The sequence below is a fragment of the Protopterus annectens genome, chromosome 2.part0 (genome assembly GCF_019279795.1).
Source record: "Protopterus annectens isolate FY-2018-M chromosome 2.part0, PAN1.0, whole genome shotgun sequence".
NCBI classification, from domain to species: domain Eukaryota; kingdom Metazoa; phylum Chordata; order Ceratodontiformes; family Protopteridae; genus Protopterus; species Protopterus annectens.
In genome coordinates this window covers 1,512,511,375-1,512,528,163 of record NC_056728.1, presented here as the reverse complement: position 1 = coordinate 1,512,528,163, position 16,789 = coordinate 1,512,511,375, and the positions used below count along the sequence as shown (strand labels likewise).

At 38.3% G+C, this 16,789-nt stretch overlaps 1 protein-coding gene across 2 annotated transcripts in view; it reads left to right on the top strand.

Moving 5' to 3' along the window:
• Nucleotides 1–15,913, top strand: part of PCDH10 (protocadherin 10) — a 171,786-nt gene extending 155,873 nt beyond the window's left edge. For both annotated transcript variants that reach the window (XM_044061668.1, XM_044061666.1), the window contains exon 5: nt 14,919–15,913. In XM_044061668.1, coding sequence (XP_043917603.1) covers nt 14,919–14,938 — 20 coding nt within the window. In that variant the 3' untranslated portion in view covers nt 14,939–15,913. The remainder of the gene's footprint in view (nt 1–14,918) is intronic.
• Nucleotides 15,914–16,789: the final 876 nt, after the last annotated feature.

Sequence of the window (16,789 nt, the reverse complement as noted above, 5' to 3'; positions counted from 1 at the left end):
TGTGAACCTATGAACCTATTTGCTCTTTCTTCACTGTAGTGCGATCTCAGAGCTGGAATATATATTTAGCGGGGGGTGTGAGGGCACAGCCCCCCACAATAACATTTTCGAATTGCTGCATTTTCGCTCATCTGAGCGTTCAAAATTTTGATTATTCGTTCTTTTACTATAGACCCGTACATTTTAACTTGCATGTGGAAGAACTTGTTTCCTTGCTGCAGTAACACTAATGCTAGTGTCTGCAGTGCCAGAACTGTTTTAAGTCTAGCCAGCATCATCTTGTTCTGCTTTTGGTATGCTGTTGATAGTTTTATCAGATTGACATGCTTCAGTACTAATGTCCTAACTGTATCTGGTACTGATCCAGCACATATCAGGGCGACAAGCATCAGCCAAACAGATGTCAGCACACCAAATGTTGGCCCTTCTTCTGTAAGCATTGCTGACATGGATAACATTGAGATTGGGATATCTAGCACTGGTTCTACAAGTGTTGGTCCAACTGACATGGCTCTTTCCACAGTTTTTTCAGCCATCTGCAGTACATCAGATGCCTTAAATTATTATCATGGTAGGTTAGCCACAGTAGACAATGGGCATGCTATCTGCACCTGTTTTTTGAGAAACCCTCTCCCACCTCCATCTGGTTCCTTCTTATGTTTTCAACTATCAGCATTCCTAGGGTCACAACTTGTAATTCTTCATTCCAGGAAGCGGCCTGCACAGTTTTCAAATTTGGAGTCTCAGCCTTCTAGAAGACCAGTTACATTTCTGTGCCAGACCTGACTTATCAAGTTAGAATTGACCCTCCCATGGAAGACTTTAATGCTGAAGATGGAGAAGATTCTGTCCTTTCAACACTAGCTGGTCAAGTGTTGTACTAGTCTACTAATTCAAGGCAGTTACTATGTTATAATTTTAATAGGATGCTTGGTTAAACTTCTGCAATGTCACTCAAGCTACAGGCTTAGTACTTTCCTCTGAACCTAATTTGGTGAAGTCCTACAGCTCAAGAAGAAAAGAAGGGCCTGCTGTACTGAATCCATGTCTTACCTACAGCAGTACCTTAACAAATGCAGGCTACCCATCAATTCACTTAGATAGTCCCACCATAAGAGAACATCTTTCAGGATGTAACCTGTACTGCTTATGGAAATATAGGCTCCATGACCTGAGTACATAGGAAAACAAACCATATTTTCAGACCCATCAGGGAGTGCATACTTTGGAAAGAAACTCCCAAACCTAATAACTTTTTTCATGTACAGCAAAGTGTAACAACCTGCATGGTAGACAGCTTTGGGAAATATGATTTAGCATCCTCCATTTTGACTGTGAGAGACAGAATTACCTGACCTACATATTGAGTGGAATATGTAAGATAAATTATGGTGTGTGCCTGTGTCAGAAGGTCTGACAGATGGTCATTTAAGGAAGATGGAATAAATAAAGGCACAGGCATCCACTTCTACAACTGCAAACAACTATAATGGTCAACATGGTAAACATATATCATGACATGGAGGTATCTGCATATGCAATTAGAGCAAACATTACTACAAGGCAGTAATAGTAATAACTAACATCATTTGCTGAGGACATCTGCATTGCCTTTTTAGATGTTCTTTTAAAAAGGTCTTCTGCTGTATGATGAATACTTAAAGGGAATGCAGGAAAAAGGACAGACCTTTATGACTGTAGGGATGAATTTCCATTTTCCACAGCAAACTGTTTCAAGATACTGAGGAGTATCCTTACCTACAGCAGCAATAGGCAGTTGGCACACAGGGAGCCTCTCTAGTAGCCCCTCAAAAAGTCAATGGCCCAGAGGACAGAGACTTTAGTAATACTCTAGAGTCTGAGGTCACAGCAGTGTTGGTCAGTGTGTTCATGATTTATCAGTTGACTGTCTTTCTTAAGAGAGTCTTGTAATGATTTTCCTTCCAGCTGTCTGCATAGTTTTCCATCATGATGGGCAGACATCATGCAGATAGTTTGTTAGGTATATGCCATTTCTCCACCTTTTCTACCAGAAGGACCATTGACAGATATCCCACCATGTTGAAAACCACAATCAAGCAAGGAAGGAGGTGCAGAAGATGTTCACAAATGTCATCACATAGTCCCTTGGACAAGAAGGACTCTACTATTCTAATCTTCTTTATAGGAAAGAAAACGGTGGACCTTATATATACAGTTTTGCATGATCTTCTTTCAAGTCATCCTGACATACCTTGAAGAAGTCACTAGACATGCTCTTTAGATCTGAAGGATGCCTATTTCTCTGTCAAAATAGTGTAGCTATCCCTCTGGGGTCTATGCTTCTGTCTTGAAGCCAGTCACAGTCAGTTTATGGGTCATTACCATGAGGCTAATTATACTCTCCTGAGTACGGAGTACTTATATAGTGCTTGCACATAGTTTCAGCTTTTCCCAGGCAATAGGAAACCAAAGTCCTAGTTTTCCTTAGTGGATTGGGTCCTCATAACCTCTCCTGTAAACCATTTACTCCTTGGAAGGCACGCCTTGCTCATATTATTTCTCTCCTCTTGAAGCTGTTAGTATCTGTGGACACAAAGATCTGCCAGCCTTCTCTATGCATGGAAGACTATGGACCATCCTCCAATCTATCTTACATTTGATGATGCTTGTAATGTTGGCAGCTACAGTGTGGCTATGAGTCCTCACATTAATGACAGCATCCATTTACATGTTGCCACATGTCAGCTATCAAATGTAGGTCCTTCAAAGGATGCTCAAGAGTATTGTGGTCCCAGCAAAATATTCCATCATCGCCCTCATCAGACCCTACAGAACCATTCAGTTTACAGCTGTTGTGTTGTAATGGGCTTATGTTGATTCAACAAAAGTAAATTTGAAAACATAAAAAATTGAAAAACGTTCACAAAAATTATTTTTAGTGAACATCCAAGAAAAGTTTTTTTTTCTGCAAGGAACAAACCCCCAGCATCCCCACATGGGAGAACACCTACCAACTCCCACATACACCCATCTATATAGAAAATCTCTGAGGTCACACAAGAGTGGAGAAAGAGGCAGCATTCACTATCAATGAATGTAATTTCAGAGAAAGTACTTCAGTCATTTCACACACTGAAACTACCTTTGGCAACCTGACCCCTCCCCATTGCACTTACCTAGTCATTCTGTTAACAGATTGTCCCTTTTATTTCAACCATTCCATGACCACTATTACTATAATGTTTTGCAGAAAGTCACACTAGTTTGTGCACTCCAGAGTTAGTCCTCTTTGCCCTCGTGCTTTGTTACCATATAAAAAAAAAATTGTTTGAGGCTTTCATGTAAAGCACCCCTAACAAAAGACACATTTTCCATTCCACAGAGCAAAGGCATTTTGTACACCTTCCCTTTTCTGCCCTAAATGGACAAAGTGCTGAAGAAACTTATACAAGGCAATGCCATATTGAAACTGGTCACCCCTTCTGACTGATAAAAACCTGGTCCACCCTAATGAGAGTTAACTTGTAGGGTCCCCAGGTTTTTACCCATGTCATGCAAACTATGTCACAATCACAAGACATGCTAGCATTTCCACATCTAAAACATCTATGTCTCGCAGTCTAGAAGACAGAAGCCTGATTCTGCAGTGGAAATGTTTCTCCACCAGACATCCTTAGGGTCCTAAAGAAGGCTAGAAACCTGATACTAGGTTATGTTTTTTTCCTTTTGTTTGTTAGGTTGTTTGTTAACTGGGTTAGTGACAAAGTTAACTACCTTATGTGGTTACAGTATTGAAAACACACAATACTTAAATTAATCAACAAAAGCTGAAAATTACAGTAGTTAATATTGCATACACATCTGGTCAGTTATACTTAAAGCTATTCTTAACATTAAATGAAAAAAATGGAAGGGATCAAAAACTGGCATAATCAGTAAAGATTAAAATAGAAAACGATGGATATATTCAATTAAATTATAGTTAAGGAGTAATATAAAGAGAGAGGATGGAAGAAGGAGAAAAGGCAGGAAGTTAAAAAATCTGGAGAAAGAAAGGAGAGTTAAGGAGGTAATGAGAAGGTAAATGAATAAGTTTAGTAGGAGGAAGGTGTTAGATATTAAGATGTATAGGGAGTGCTAGGTGTGATAAGAAATTAGTAGGTAGTCATTTTTAATTCCAATAGTCTTTTGTGGGAGTCCCAAAATAAAAAGACTGAATACCAGAAATGCACTCTTGCCTATACTGAATCATAGAATGCTGAGTATCAGAGTCTTCCTTTTCATACGAGCTGAGGCATTCTCATATTATAAGCAGTGGCGGGGGGGGGGGGGCTTATCCCCTACAAAAAATAACTTTAAAAGAAGAGATTTTTTTTTCTCATTCACTGTTCTACTGTATTTCCATTATTTTCAAAATGTATTTTTCATGATTCTGGAACTTGCAATAATAAGTCTAAGAATTTCAGTAGGGATGCCTTTCAGTAAGGAAGGGTGGGACATATGGGAGAAAGTAAAGGGAAGGGAGAAGGGAAGAGAAGGTGTCTTATTTGTTAAAATGTTGCATCATTTTCATCTTGCTATAAATGTAAAGCAGCATCTGTTCAACAAGCCCAACCTTACATTTATACATTCCTTGAGAAGGGCCTTTCTTATGCAACTCTTAAGGTACAATTATTTGCGATTCTAGCCTGTTTTACAATACTCTTAGCAGATGTACCATCTGTAAAACAGTTTTTAAAGGGACTGTAATATTTCACGCTACCAAGGAAACTGGTGCTTCCTCCATGGGACCTGCATTTTGTTGTGGAACTGCTGATCCTGGCTCACGTTGAACCTGTACTTTTAGCAGCTTTGAAATTTCTTTCTAAGAAAACTTTTCATTTTTTTTTCTGGTAGCCTTCCCTTCAGTTAGGAGAACGACAGAAGTCCAGAAGTTTATAAGCAGAGCGTTCTTCTACAAAGAGTTGATAACCCTTAGGAACAACTGCTCATTTATACCTAAAGCGGTAATGAAAGTGGTACTTACAGAGACCATTGCTTTTCTTTCAAAATCTTGTACACTTTGAACAAACATAGGCAGATTTTACTTAGATAGGATAAACAACTAGACAGACAAACAAACTCTTCATATCCTTTATAACTGGCAAACAAAGAAGACCTGTTTCCAGTTACATCTTCCCTCCTGTGTATATATTATGCATTGGTCAGAGCTGACCATATATTTATCAGACTGTATATAACAATACAATATGAATCCTTGTAAGCGCAGAATGCAATGATACATACTTTTAGTTATCTGTAATATCTTTAAACAGTACAGAATAAATGCTTTTAATTCAAAGTCTAATTTTTCTCATTGTGAGGAAAGTGATCCCTACATAAGGTGATTGCTCACTGAAGCAAAATGAGACTTTAACATGTAGGCATGCAAGAAATAAGATTTATAGAGCAAGTTCACAAAGTAGTAGTCATTACGTGATATTTAAAAAATACAGTAGTGTATACTTCCTACTTCTCAACCCTTCGGCTCAAGAATTCCAGAGAAAGCCGAAAGTCATGGGGAGGCAAAGCCCCATATTCAGGGACAGATTTTCAATATTGCTCCTGTAAACTTTGAAAGTTGCAAGAATAACTGGTTTTGCATTAGCTTGCATTTTCTCCAAGATGTAAAGGCTAAACCCCAAATATTTGACATTATTTACTGACTTCAATTCCCAAACATTTGCCAGAAAAACATACATTTTATTTGAAACAGGCCAAATATATGAGATAAAAATCTGGTCATTCTGTGAAACACTGGGTGTTTGAGAAGTATGTGATTGCTGAAGTTATGAATTCAAGAGCAAAAGGCATTCAGTTTTAACTGTGAAGTATTTTAATCAGGAAGCAAAACTTAACAATCAGGTTATGAGTTCAAGAGCAAAAGGCATTCAGTTTTAACTGTGAAGTATTTTAGTCAGGAAGCAAAAGTGAACAATTGGGTTGAGCTGGACTAAACAGCTGAAGACAAATGTAGAGTCTATACTGATTCTGAGGCATTTTTTGAAATGAATCCTAAGAGATGAACACATACTATGGGAGTGGGGGTTAAGAAAAATATTTATTTTGTGTAGTATAGGAGATAGATGTGACTGGCATTAAGGGTACTGACTGGCAATTATATAAATAATTCAGCTAAGCATGGGACTAAACAAAACAAAAAGTGACAAGATGAACAGGCATTAAAAGTGCAGGAAATTACACTGGACGACTTAAAGAAAACTACATTTCATAAAAGTTAGTCTTATTTTGTAGAAACTCACCTTACTTTCTAAAAATGGTGTTTGTAAAAGTTTGCTATGAGCAGCACTTTAAATCTGGAATATAAAAAGAGAAATGAAGTCAATAGTATAGGAGAGTGGAACAACTGATTGCATCAGCACTGTACACAATGAATTATCAAGAAGCTATAACTTAAAGTCACAATCCTCAATAAGCAACACACTATGGATAATTAAGGTTATAACTGGTGTGAAAAAAATAATTATATCTATTCCTATAGGTGGTTACTTGGCATGTAGTCCAGGGGACAACTGAGCAGTTTAGCCCCAATTTTCCCAGCTGTTGTCTGGTTAAGTGACTTGCTCATAGTCACACAGCAGGAAATGGAAGCTAAGGGAATCAAACCCTGGAATGCAAAAAACAGATTATTAGCAGCTCATAGCTGTAATACCCTGTGCTGAGATAAGGGTGGCTTTAACAGTTACTTTTTAAAATTCGCATTTATAGCATCTACACCTTTCTATTTTTGAATGATTTATTACAGCTAATGAAATTTAAAGGTGCACAAAGACTGAAAAAATTAAACTAAATGGTTACCGGGGATACTGGCCACAACCCTCCTGAACATGGCCAGTCATCACTAAATCCTATCTTGGGTATTGAGTAGTACCACTGCGATGTTACACTGGGTTGAAATGGGCTAGGCTTAAAATGACCTCCGGGTTGATAGCCTAGTAATCTCCTATGATCCTATGATCCTTTGATCCTATATATTAAGAGAAATCAATATGAGCAACCACATCTTTTGCCATATCATAACCAATTGCAATTGTCACATTAATTGTTAAGTATTTTAGTCAGGAAACAAAAGTGAACAATCGGGTTGAGCTGGTATAAACAGTTGAAGACAAATGTAGAGCCCCTTAAGGAAGATTTGCCAGGACAGACACTGCACCTAGAATCTTGTTTAAAACAGATACCTTTAGTGTGTAGGTGCTTTTTACTGGTTGTGTATCCCCCTTGGAAAGAATGCCACCACTCTTGAAGAAATTCTTCTATGGGCCACAACTAATATTAAGCTTGAGACATACATATTAGGGGATGTGAACATTGACTGGAACAAAATTAATACCAATAATCCCTCCATATCTATCAATCTGTTTAATTTCACTCAACTTACAAATGCCATTACCAGACCCAATAAAAAGAATCCACCAGGTTCCACTCTGGACTGGATCGTAGTTTCCCACCCAAACAGAATCTCACACTCAGGCACCCTACCAGACTCCATGAGTGACCACTTGCCAGCCTTCATCCATCGAGCAACCCACTCCTCCCCACACCTACACCAATATATTAATTCTTGTAACCTTACAAACGTTAACCCTACAACTTTCTCCAATACCCTCAAACTAACAAACTGGGACAATCTAAAAACTCTTCCCCTAGATAACGCTGTGGACTTCTTCAACACTACCTACTTAGATACCCTGAACTCCCAAGCCACACCAAGAACAAAACGAATAAAACTCAGCTCCGCCCCATGGCTAACTACAGATACTAAAACACTTATGCAACAAAGAGACAAGACCTGCAAACTATATCATCAAAATAAGCACCCTGATACCCTTCGTAAATATAAGCAACACCGCAACCTAGCCAAAAAACACATTATAAAAGATAAAAAATCTTAATATACTAAACTCCGGTCTAATCATTCCAAGAACCCCAAACAATCCTCGAACTCCATCAACTCTCTTCTGAACCCAGGTACCAAAAACAATCCTTGTCCTGACACCAGTAAAACAGACCCAGAAATAGCCACCCTATTCAACTCCTTCTTTACCAACTCTATAGCAGAACTCCATCAACTCTCTTCTGAACCCAGGTACCAAAAACAATCCTTGTCCTGACACCAGTAAAACAGACCCAGAAATAGCCACCCTATTCAACTCCTTCTTTACCAACTCTATAGAAGAACTCACCAAGACCTTCCCTAATCACATCTCCTCCCCTCACCTCAAACCCACTTCCCTTACCTCAACCCAACCTTCCTTCCCCAACACTCATCCCACATTTCATCTCAAACCCATCTCCACCTCTTGCATAAAAAAACTTCTCTCTAAACTTAAGCCATGCTTGAATGCCCCTGACAATATCCCCTCATTCTTTCTAAAACTTGCAGCAGATGGTATCGCCATCCCCATAAGCATTCTCATTAATAGATCTGTACAGGAATCTTATATCCCCAAATGTGGCATGCAGCCTTTATCCTATCCCTTTACAAAGGAGGCAAAAATAATAACATCTCAAACTTCCGACCAATAGCCATTCTCTCCCCAATCTCAAAAATTCTTGAAAAATGCAGCCACCTCCAGCTCATGCCTTTACTTACTAAAAATCAAATCCTCACCCTTACACAACATGGTTTCCGTCCTGGCCGTAGTACAATAACTGCTTCTCTCTCTTTCCTAGACATAGTAAACCACGTCCATGACTCTGGATAAATTGTATCCACAGTCCTTCTAGATCTCTCCAAGGCGTTTGACACCGTCTCCCAAACCCACCTTCTGAATCACCTTTCTAACCTTAATCTCTCTTAAAATACCCTAACCTGGTTCAACAGCTACCTCTCTGACAGATCTCTGGCCATGAAATGGCAAACTGGCACCTCAGCCTTCCTACCTACCCCAAACAGGGTACCCCATGGATCCATACTCTGTCCAATGCTCTTTAATGTATTTATTAATGATTTCCACACTGCCATTCCTAACACTAAGATAGTGCAATACGCAGACAACTCAACTTTAGTCTGCTCTGCTTTTAACCTCCCAGAGCTCAAACAAAAAATCAAATTGCCTTCTCAACTACTGAGAACTGGATGCTTCAAAACCACCTCTCTCTAAATGCCAACAAATCCAAAATTCTACTTTTCTCTCCCTCAAAAACCCTCCCCCTGGATAAACGGTCTTTCAATATTATCAGCCATGCCAACTCCACCATGGAAGTTGTTCCTTTTGCTAAACTTCTTGGGGTTACTATCAATGAACACCTGAAATTCAATACACATATTCAGCTAAATATTAAGAAAACATATCATAAACTTGGCATGCTATATAGAAACTCCCACTTTCTCTCTCCTTCTACAAGACAGACACTCACCACTACCTACTTACTACCATCAGTACTGTACAGTGCACCCCTGCTAACCAGCCTATCTTCCACCATCTCTTCCAAACTGGAAATCTGTTACAACAAAATCTCAAAATTTGCAACTAAATCTAACTACTCCTCCCACCACTGTACATCTCTCCACCTGCTAAATTGGCTAGAACTTCCCAACCACCTTAACCACCTCCAACTCACTGTAGCCCACAAATTAATTTTTAAACCATCTACATGCCCAGCACTAACAAACATCTTACACCCCTCACAGAACCCTAAGATCTGCCCAACAAAATCTACTTTCTGTACACAAACCAAAATGTCCTGCTGGTCAGCTTCTCCTATCCTTTTCCTTAGCCAAAAAATGGAACTCTCTCCCACCTTCTCTAGGAATTTCTAAAAACTTTGAACACTTTAAAACCCAGGTCCATTCCTACCTCTCTCATAATTGGAAATGTAATTGCACTCTACCTACCTAACCTGCTAATGACTCTTCTGCATGTACTTCTACATGTGCCTCCTCTTCGTGTACTTCTACTCCATTCTGTTTTCCTAAACAGCTGGCTCTCTCTGAATTTCACGTAATATAACATCAATACCTTGGATGTATATATTGTAAATATTGTACATAGTTTTGTATCTCTCTTCTCTCTCCCCATCTGTGATTGAGTCTCATTACTGCCTACATATAAATGTTGATGCTATCTGACAAGGAGAATCAATGCTGCCATGTATGCACTCCACTTATTCTATTGTACAACTACCTCTCCGAATACATCAGTATTATGAATGTATACATAGCAAGTAGTGTACTTTCCACCTTTATTCCTCCCCTATTCTACTGAAAACTGTATTTACTGCAATCCTTCAAACGTTAGTTTTTATAACTATTTACAGATGATTTACAATTGTTAGTTTTTATAACTATGTACACATGATCTACTGCCTCTGTCCAACTTAAATGTTGTACAAATGGTTCTCTAATCTACTATGTAAGTATGTAATGAATGTTCTCCTATTTTGCAATTGTACATTGCTAAATCTCATCATCTAATATTACTTTCTGTTTTACTTTAATGTAATATGGAGCTTTTCTCCCTGAACCTCCACTGAAAATGGGCTCCTTGAGCCCAGTGGACCCCCCCCCCCGTTTTCAAACTAGAAATAAATAAATAAATACACTCTTACTACAACTGCATTTTAGTTAAATAATTATGTAAGTTAGAAAACATTCCCATGTAAGACATTCCTCAATCCTTTCAAGCAAGGACAATTAAAAATGCATTATTTTGAATCAGGGCACCTTCACCTCTTATACTACTTTTTAAAAAGGTCCGTCTTCCTCAGCATTTTGATTATAAAGTTAAAATTATAGAAGCCTAATAGCTAACTCTGACTTTGCAAAAAAAAGGCTGTGAAAAAGTACAGTTGTAAGAGGATATATGGGTGTATTAAGTCCCTGCTACAATAACAACACCGATCAGTCTGTTGTTGGTGGAAATCAGTCCACAGTCAGACAAATCTAGGGCTAAACATTTCTTTGTGCATTGGGTGAATTCTATCCCCCCCCCCCAGTGTGATGATCTGAGGTATCCAGGGTTTTACCAAGTAAGCTTCCCAATTTTGCTGCAAGTGAAGGTCTCGGCAGAGAAAGGCATATGTGAACATTCAGCCAAAATCTCCACAAAAGATCCACAAAAAAGTAAATCACCGAAGGAGTGCGAGAATCATATCCCTGCATAAAGTCCAAAAATAACTGTTTAGTTAGTACCTCTTTAACATCGTGACCATGTACTGCCTCTGAGAGTAAATGCCCCCCAGCACATGCTGCTGTCACCTGAATAAGAGTGTTTTGTGGTTATATCATGCAAGGAACTCATTTTTTACAATGCGTGGTACCTGTGAGTATGCTCTTGACTTAAGTCTTTGGTAGGTAATTGATGTTACAATTAGTGAAGAGAAGATTATGCAGCAGAAAGGGGTAGAGACATTTCACAGGGATTGCTGGAATGCCATTTTGAGAAAGTAATATGCGGTGCCCACTGTGCAGCTGCAGTTGGGGAAGGTCTACATGCTCTGTCCCTTACTGCAGTTGGTGAATGTCCACATGCTGTCTCCCTTACTGCAGTTGGTGAAGGTCGACTTGCTCTCTCACTTACTGCAGTTGGTGAAGGTCCATGTGCTCTCTCTCTTACTGCAGTTGGTGAAGGTCCAAGTGCTCTCTCCCTTACTGCAGTTGGTGAAGGTCCAAGTGCTCTCTCCCTTACTGCAGTTGGTGATGGTCCATGTGCTCTGTCCCTTACTGCAGTTGGTGAAGGTCCATGTGCTCTGTCCCTTAATGCAGATGGTGATGGTCCACATGCTCTGTCCCTTAATGCAGATGGTGATAGTCCACGTGCTCTGTCCCTTAATGCAGATGGTGATGGTCCACGTGCTCTGTCCCTTAATGCAGATAGTGATGGCCCATGTGCTCTGTCACTTACTCCCTATTTTATATCATGCTTGCACACATTGGAAAAAGTTTGAAGTTCATTGCTGCTTGACAAACACAGTACTTGTTCTTCATTTAAGTCAATTAAGGAATAAGCTATCTTCTTTTCAGTGTAATATTCATCCCCTGTGCCCATTATGAAATGCATTCTACCACAAAATGATTAATGTATAAAAAATGGGGGGAGGAGTGTTGTAGTGATACTCTAAAGAGTACTGTACCTGTTTTGTTATTATACACATAACATTACTTTCCCTTAATTCTTGCTAATCAATGAAAGTAATTTGTGTATATCTGCTAATGGAAATGACTTTTGTAGCTGCAGTAAAGACCCATTATGACCTATGACCTGTAGACCTTACGCTCAGTACTTTGAAGGGACAGAGTTGGCCTCTCCTCATTAGTTCATTTTCCAGTGAAATCAAATTGCATGCTACTGTGGAACAGCAGCAGCAATAGGCTATCTGTGGTCCATCTTACAAAAAAAAAAAAGAACATTTCTGGGGCTGCTGGGATCCTATAAGCAAGTGAGGTTCCAGTTTTTTAAGTAATTAAAAAAAGATTTATGGTACTGTGTTTCTGTAAGTAATTGTACCACTCTCATGCCAGTCGAGCTTTACAAATGTAAGAACTGTAATAATGAGAATGCAAATTAAAAAAGTTCAATTTCAAAGGAAATACAGTCAATATTGAAAGTCACTGTAATGCTCTTAAAGCATTTTTGGGGAGGGTTTCTGCACCAGCCCTCCACAAGGTAGCAAGCTGTAACCTCCCTTACCTCTGCTACTTTAATACTAATTTTGAGATTGCTGTACTTCAGAGTAGAGGGAATACTCCAAGGTACTGCAAACTCAGTTTAGTATATATTCACCGTATTTGTACTTTCAGTCTCATTGTTACAAGGATCACAGTTTTTATCAATGAGAACTGTCTCTCTTTAATTAGGTTTGGGTGCAAAGAGAGCCGGCATTGAGAGTCAAGGTTGTTTGGTGGAGGAGACTGCACTGAATAACACAAAATACTTGGAAGTACGAAAGTTGAGGTAAATAAGTTTATGAGTCATTGTATTTGTGCAAAATATTCATAATTATTAGCATAGTTTATTTACTGCTACTGATATCTATGATAGAACTCCTTCTGTCTTCTCTTAGCTTGATTTAGTTTGGTTTCTGTGTGGCCAAGGACCTACAATTTCACAGCAAATGTTCTTACACAGAAATCTTTTTGGAAGTTCACAGTTTACCATCACATGATATGCCAAAAGATGCAGATTGGTACACTTCACAGAAGTCATGAGTATTCTGTGAGACTGTACATTAATAGCATGAAGATAATCAGGTTGTACCCTTAGTTCTATGATGCTCAGCTTTAAGACATTTGTTAATGGGGTTTGAGCATGTTTTGAAAGATAATCAGATACATACGGCTAGGTTTTAGAAAATATGCATGCATGTCTCTGTTGGTGCTGTTATTTTTATTATTTGTTGTCAGGATAAGCCCACCAGGTACAGATGTTTCTTTTCAGGATTGACCTAGAATTGTTGTTGTGTTAGGTTATTTGCTCAGAGTCATGCAGCAGACAAATGGAGACTGAAAGGCCAGAACTAAATAATGTATATTTTTAGCAGCTCACAGCCTCCGTATTCTGCACTAAACTGCCAGATATATAAACATTTACAAGTACTATGATTTAGTTAACTCTAAATCTACAAAATAGTGAAAGTGGTGCAGCATTTTCACCTAGTGCTGTGGCAACCAGGGCCTTATATAAGGAGGCTTTCTGGTTAGAACGTGTTGTATCTGTTGGTCAATGCAAAGCACCTATACACAGCTGTATATTCTTTATGACTGAGTATTATAGCCACATTAAAAAGTAATGTGTTATGCCAAATTAAACATATCCTTTTTCTCCTGGTAATTTAGATGGGTCTCCCTGTGTGCTAACTATAACATGGTTTTGCACAGCACTACTGTACTCCAGTAATGTCCCTGTGTTTAGTCAGAGCGTGTTTGCTTGCACTGTGCGCTGTACTTCACTAATGTCCCTGTGCTGAATCAGTGCGTGTTTGCTTGCACTGTGCACTGTATTTTACTAATGTCCCTGTGCTAAATCGGTGTGTGTTTGCTTGTAATGTGGACTGTACTTCACTAATGACCCTGTGTTGATTTACTGCATGTTTGCTTACACAGAACACCTCTCAGCTGTCACTAATTTTCAGGGACGTCCCTGATTTTGACTAAAATTTTAGCTCTGTCCCTCTGAATCCCTCCTAAAACTAGTGACTTTGGGCAGAAAGGTGGCGAATTACACTTAATGAATAATGACAATAATTAGGAGTTATACACTTCTTTTACTTCAGAAAAGGTGTATTATTTCATATGCTCTGATTCTCTCAGTTTCAACTTAATAGCACTAATATTTTAAAAGTGTCCCTGATTGTCCCTGATTTTGTCTTGACTTTCCCTGATTCTGTTCAGATTTGTCCCTGATTGGTTGAAATGTCTGCAGAACACTGCACTTGCAGATGTAAGAAGAACATACCATTCTTCCAGGAGCCCTTGAGCATGGACTGAATTTTGATATAGACATAAGTTTTATGTCAATTATCTGTTTGTCCCTTGTGATTTGCTGCTATTGGTGAGCTCCTGTAGACAGTAGGAAATCAGAAATGTATCTTAAGCATGTAGTGTCACAGTCAAATCTGATTTATAGTTTGACATGAAAGAGCCTCCATATTAACTGTTCTGCAACAATACTTTAGAATGACAGGGTTGTGCACTCATTAGAAAATTATAGCACTTTATTTCTTCTTTGCAAATTCTGTTTCTATTGTGGAAAACAGGTAATACAGGTGAGGTGAGAGATGGAGTGCTAGTTGTTGGTAGGATGCAGGGCTGTTTGTAAAAGACACAGGCATGTGACAGGTTGATTTGTACTCATTTCGTGAGAATATTTAATTTTTTTTTAATTGCAAATTTAATGGAAGTTAAAATGATTTTCTTGTTTGTTTCATCACAGCACGGAAGAGAATATGCTAGTTGCTACGGGGCTTACCAGAGGCAGCATGATTTGCACAAAATGTCAACCAACTAGAGCATCAACTTTTCAACTTCATTATCTTGGCCATCCAGTTTGTAACAGAAAGATTAATATGCTGACAAGGATAAAAGTGGCCAAACATAGGACCTACTTGCTCTCAGCGGGCCTGAGAATGGGTTGAAATATGTGGAACTACAGAAACCCGAGAGGAGACTGACCTTGCCTCTCTGATCAGCGTGTGCCTGTTTACAGCACTTATATCAATTTTCTCTCTGTCCAAAATATCACTGAGCCCTTTAGATGTTTATATTCACCACAAGAAGCCAACTGTACAGAGAAAAAAATATATTGTGCATTATAAATGCAATATCACTGTTTTAGATTTAATTGTTTTATATTATTTTTGTGTGATCAAGTGTACCCAGACTTAATTCAACTCTACAGAGAGATTGTGCTCATGGTCTTTTCACAAGTGGGTCAGGAAAATGTTGTTACTCTCAAGACCCACGATTTATCAAAGACATTCTGTAGTTTATACACCGTGTTGCAAAGTGTTTACTGTACTATTTCAGAGCTTATAAATAAATATAAAGATATATATATATATATATAATATACTTTTCTGAAACACTGGTACCATTTAGTTAATTTATCCAAAAATGAGATAAGGGTTTTCTAGTATATTACAATAAAAGACATCCCACTTAAAAAGAAACAAAAGAAAAAAAAGTGTTTTTTATGGACATACATAAGCATCATGTGAACATTATTTTCAGATCTCTGGTTACAGTCTGGGTGGATACATTGCTAAAAGACATTATGTGTCATTAACCTGTTAGTTAAATGAAGCTACAGGTTTTCCTTTTATATTACAGTATACACATCATGGTAAACAGTATTAGTAAAGGTTCCCATTTAGAAAAATATCCTAAGACACACCTCTTAAACTGTTTAATAAAATATTTTCTAATAAATCTGACTTTGTTACCGTAGTCTTTTTCACAGTAAATTGCAGAATGTTTTCAGAAGGATATTAAAGGTGACTGTTAAGAATAAAATGCTATGAGAGATCTACACAGAAAATAGTAGTAGCTACTGGTAAGAAGACAATTATTCACATAATCTTTGCAGTTGTTTTTATTTTTCTTATACCATATAGGTATGTTACTCACACTCTGCTTTCTAAAAGGTTTCTATTTCTAAACTACTACTAATAATTTCTGCTTATATATTTGTGCATAAACATGGGAAAGGCACATTTAACTGCCTACAAGAAGCCATAGCTTAGAAAAGAAAACATGCTGGAGAATTAATGCAGGCAGCTGTGTGTGTGTGTGTGTGTGTGTGTGTGTGTGTGTGTGTGTGTGTGTGTGTGTTTGTGTGGCTTTTTGCTGGGAAAACAGTAGTGTGATTCATAAAATAGCATTACTGCAATGTCAGTGCTCCATGTGCTAAGGAAATGCAGACCTGTGCATGGAGCTGTGTACTCTCCTCTGAGCATCTGCTCCCCCCTTCCCCCATACACACTCAGACAGACACAAAAACATGCAGACACACACACACACACACACACACATACACACACACACACACACACACACACACACACACAAACACACACACACACACACACACACAAATTCATATATATGGAGAAAACAAAATAAATTGAAATGGGCAAATAAAATAGAGTGGTTAATGAAAAACTATGTAAACTGTTAATGCAATTATCCTATGTGCAAATAAATATATTAGGACCCTATTGTTATCCATAACCTATACAGGAAATTTTCCTACTGAACTCATATATTGCATCTTTTGATAGTATATACTGCTCATTGGACTCCAGG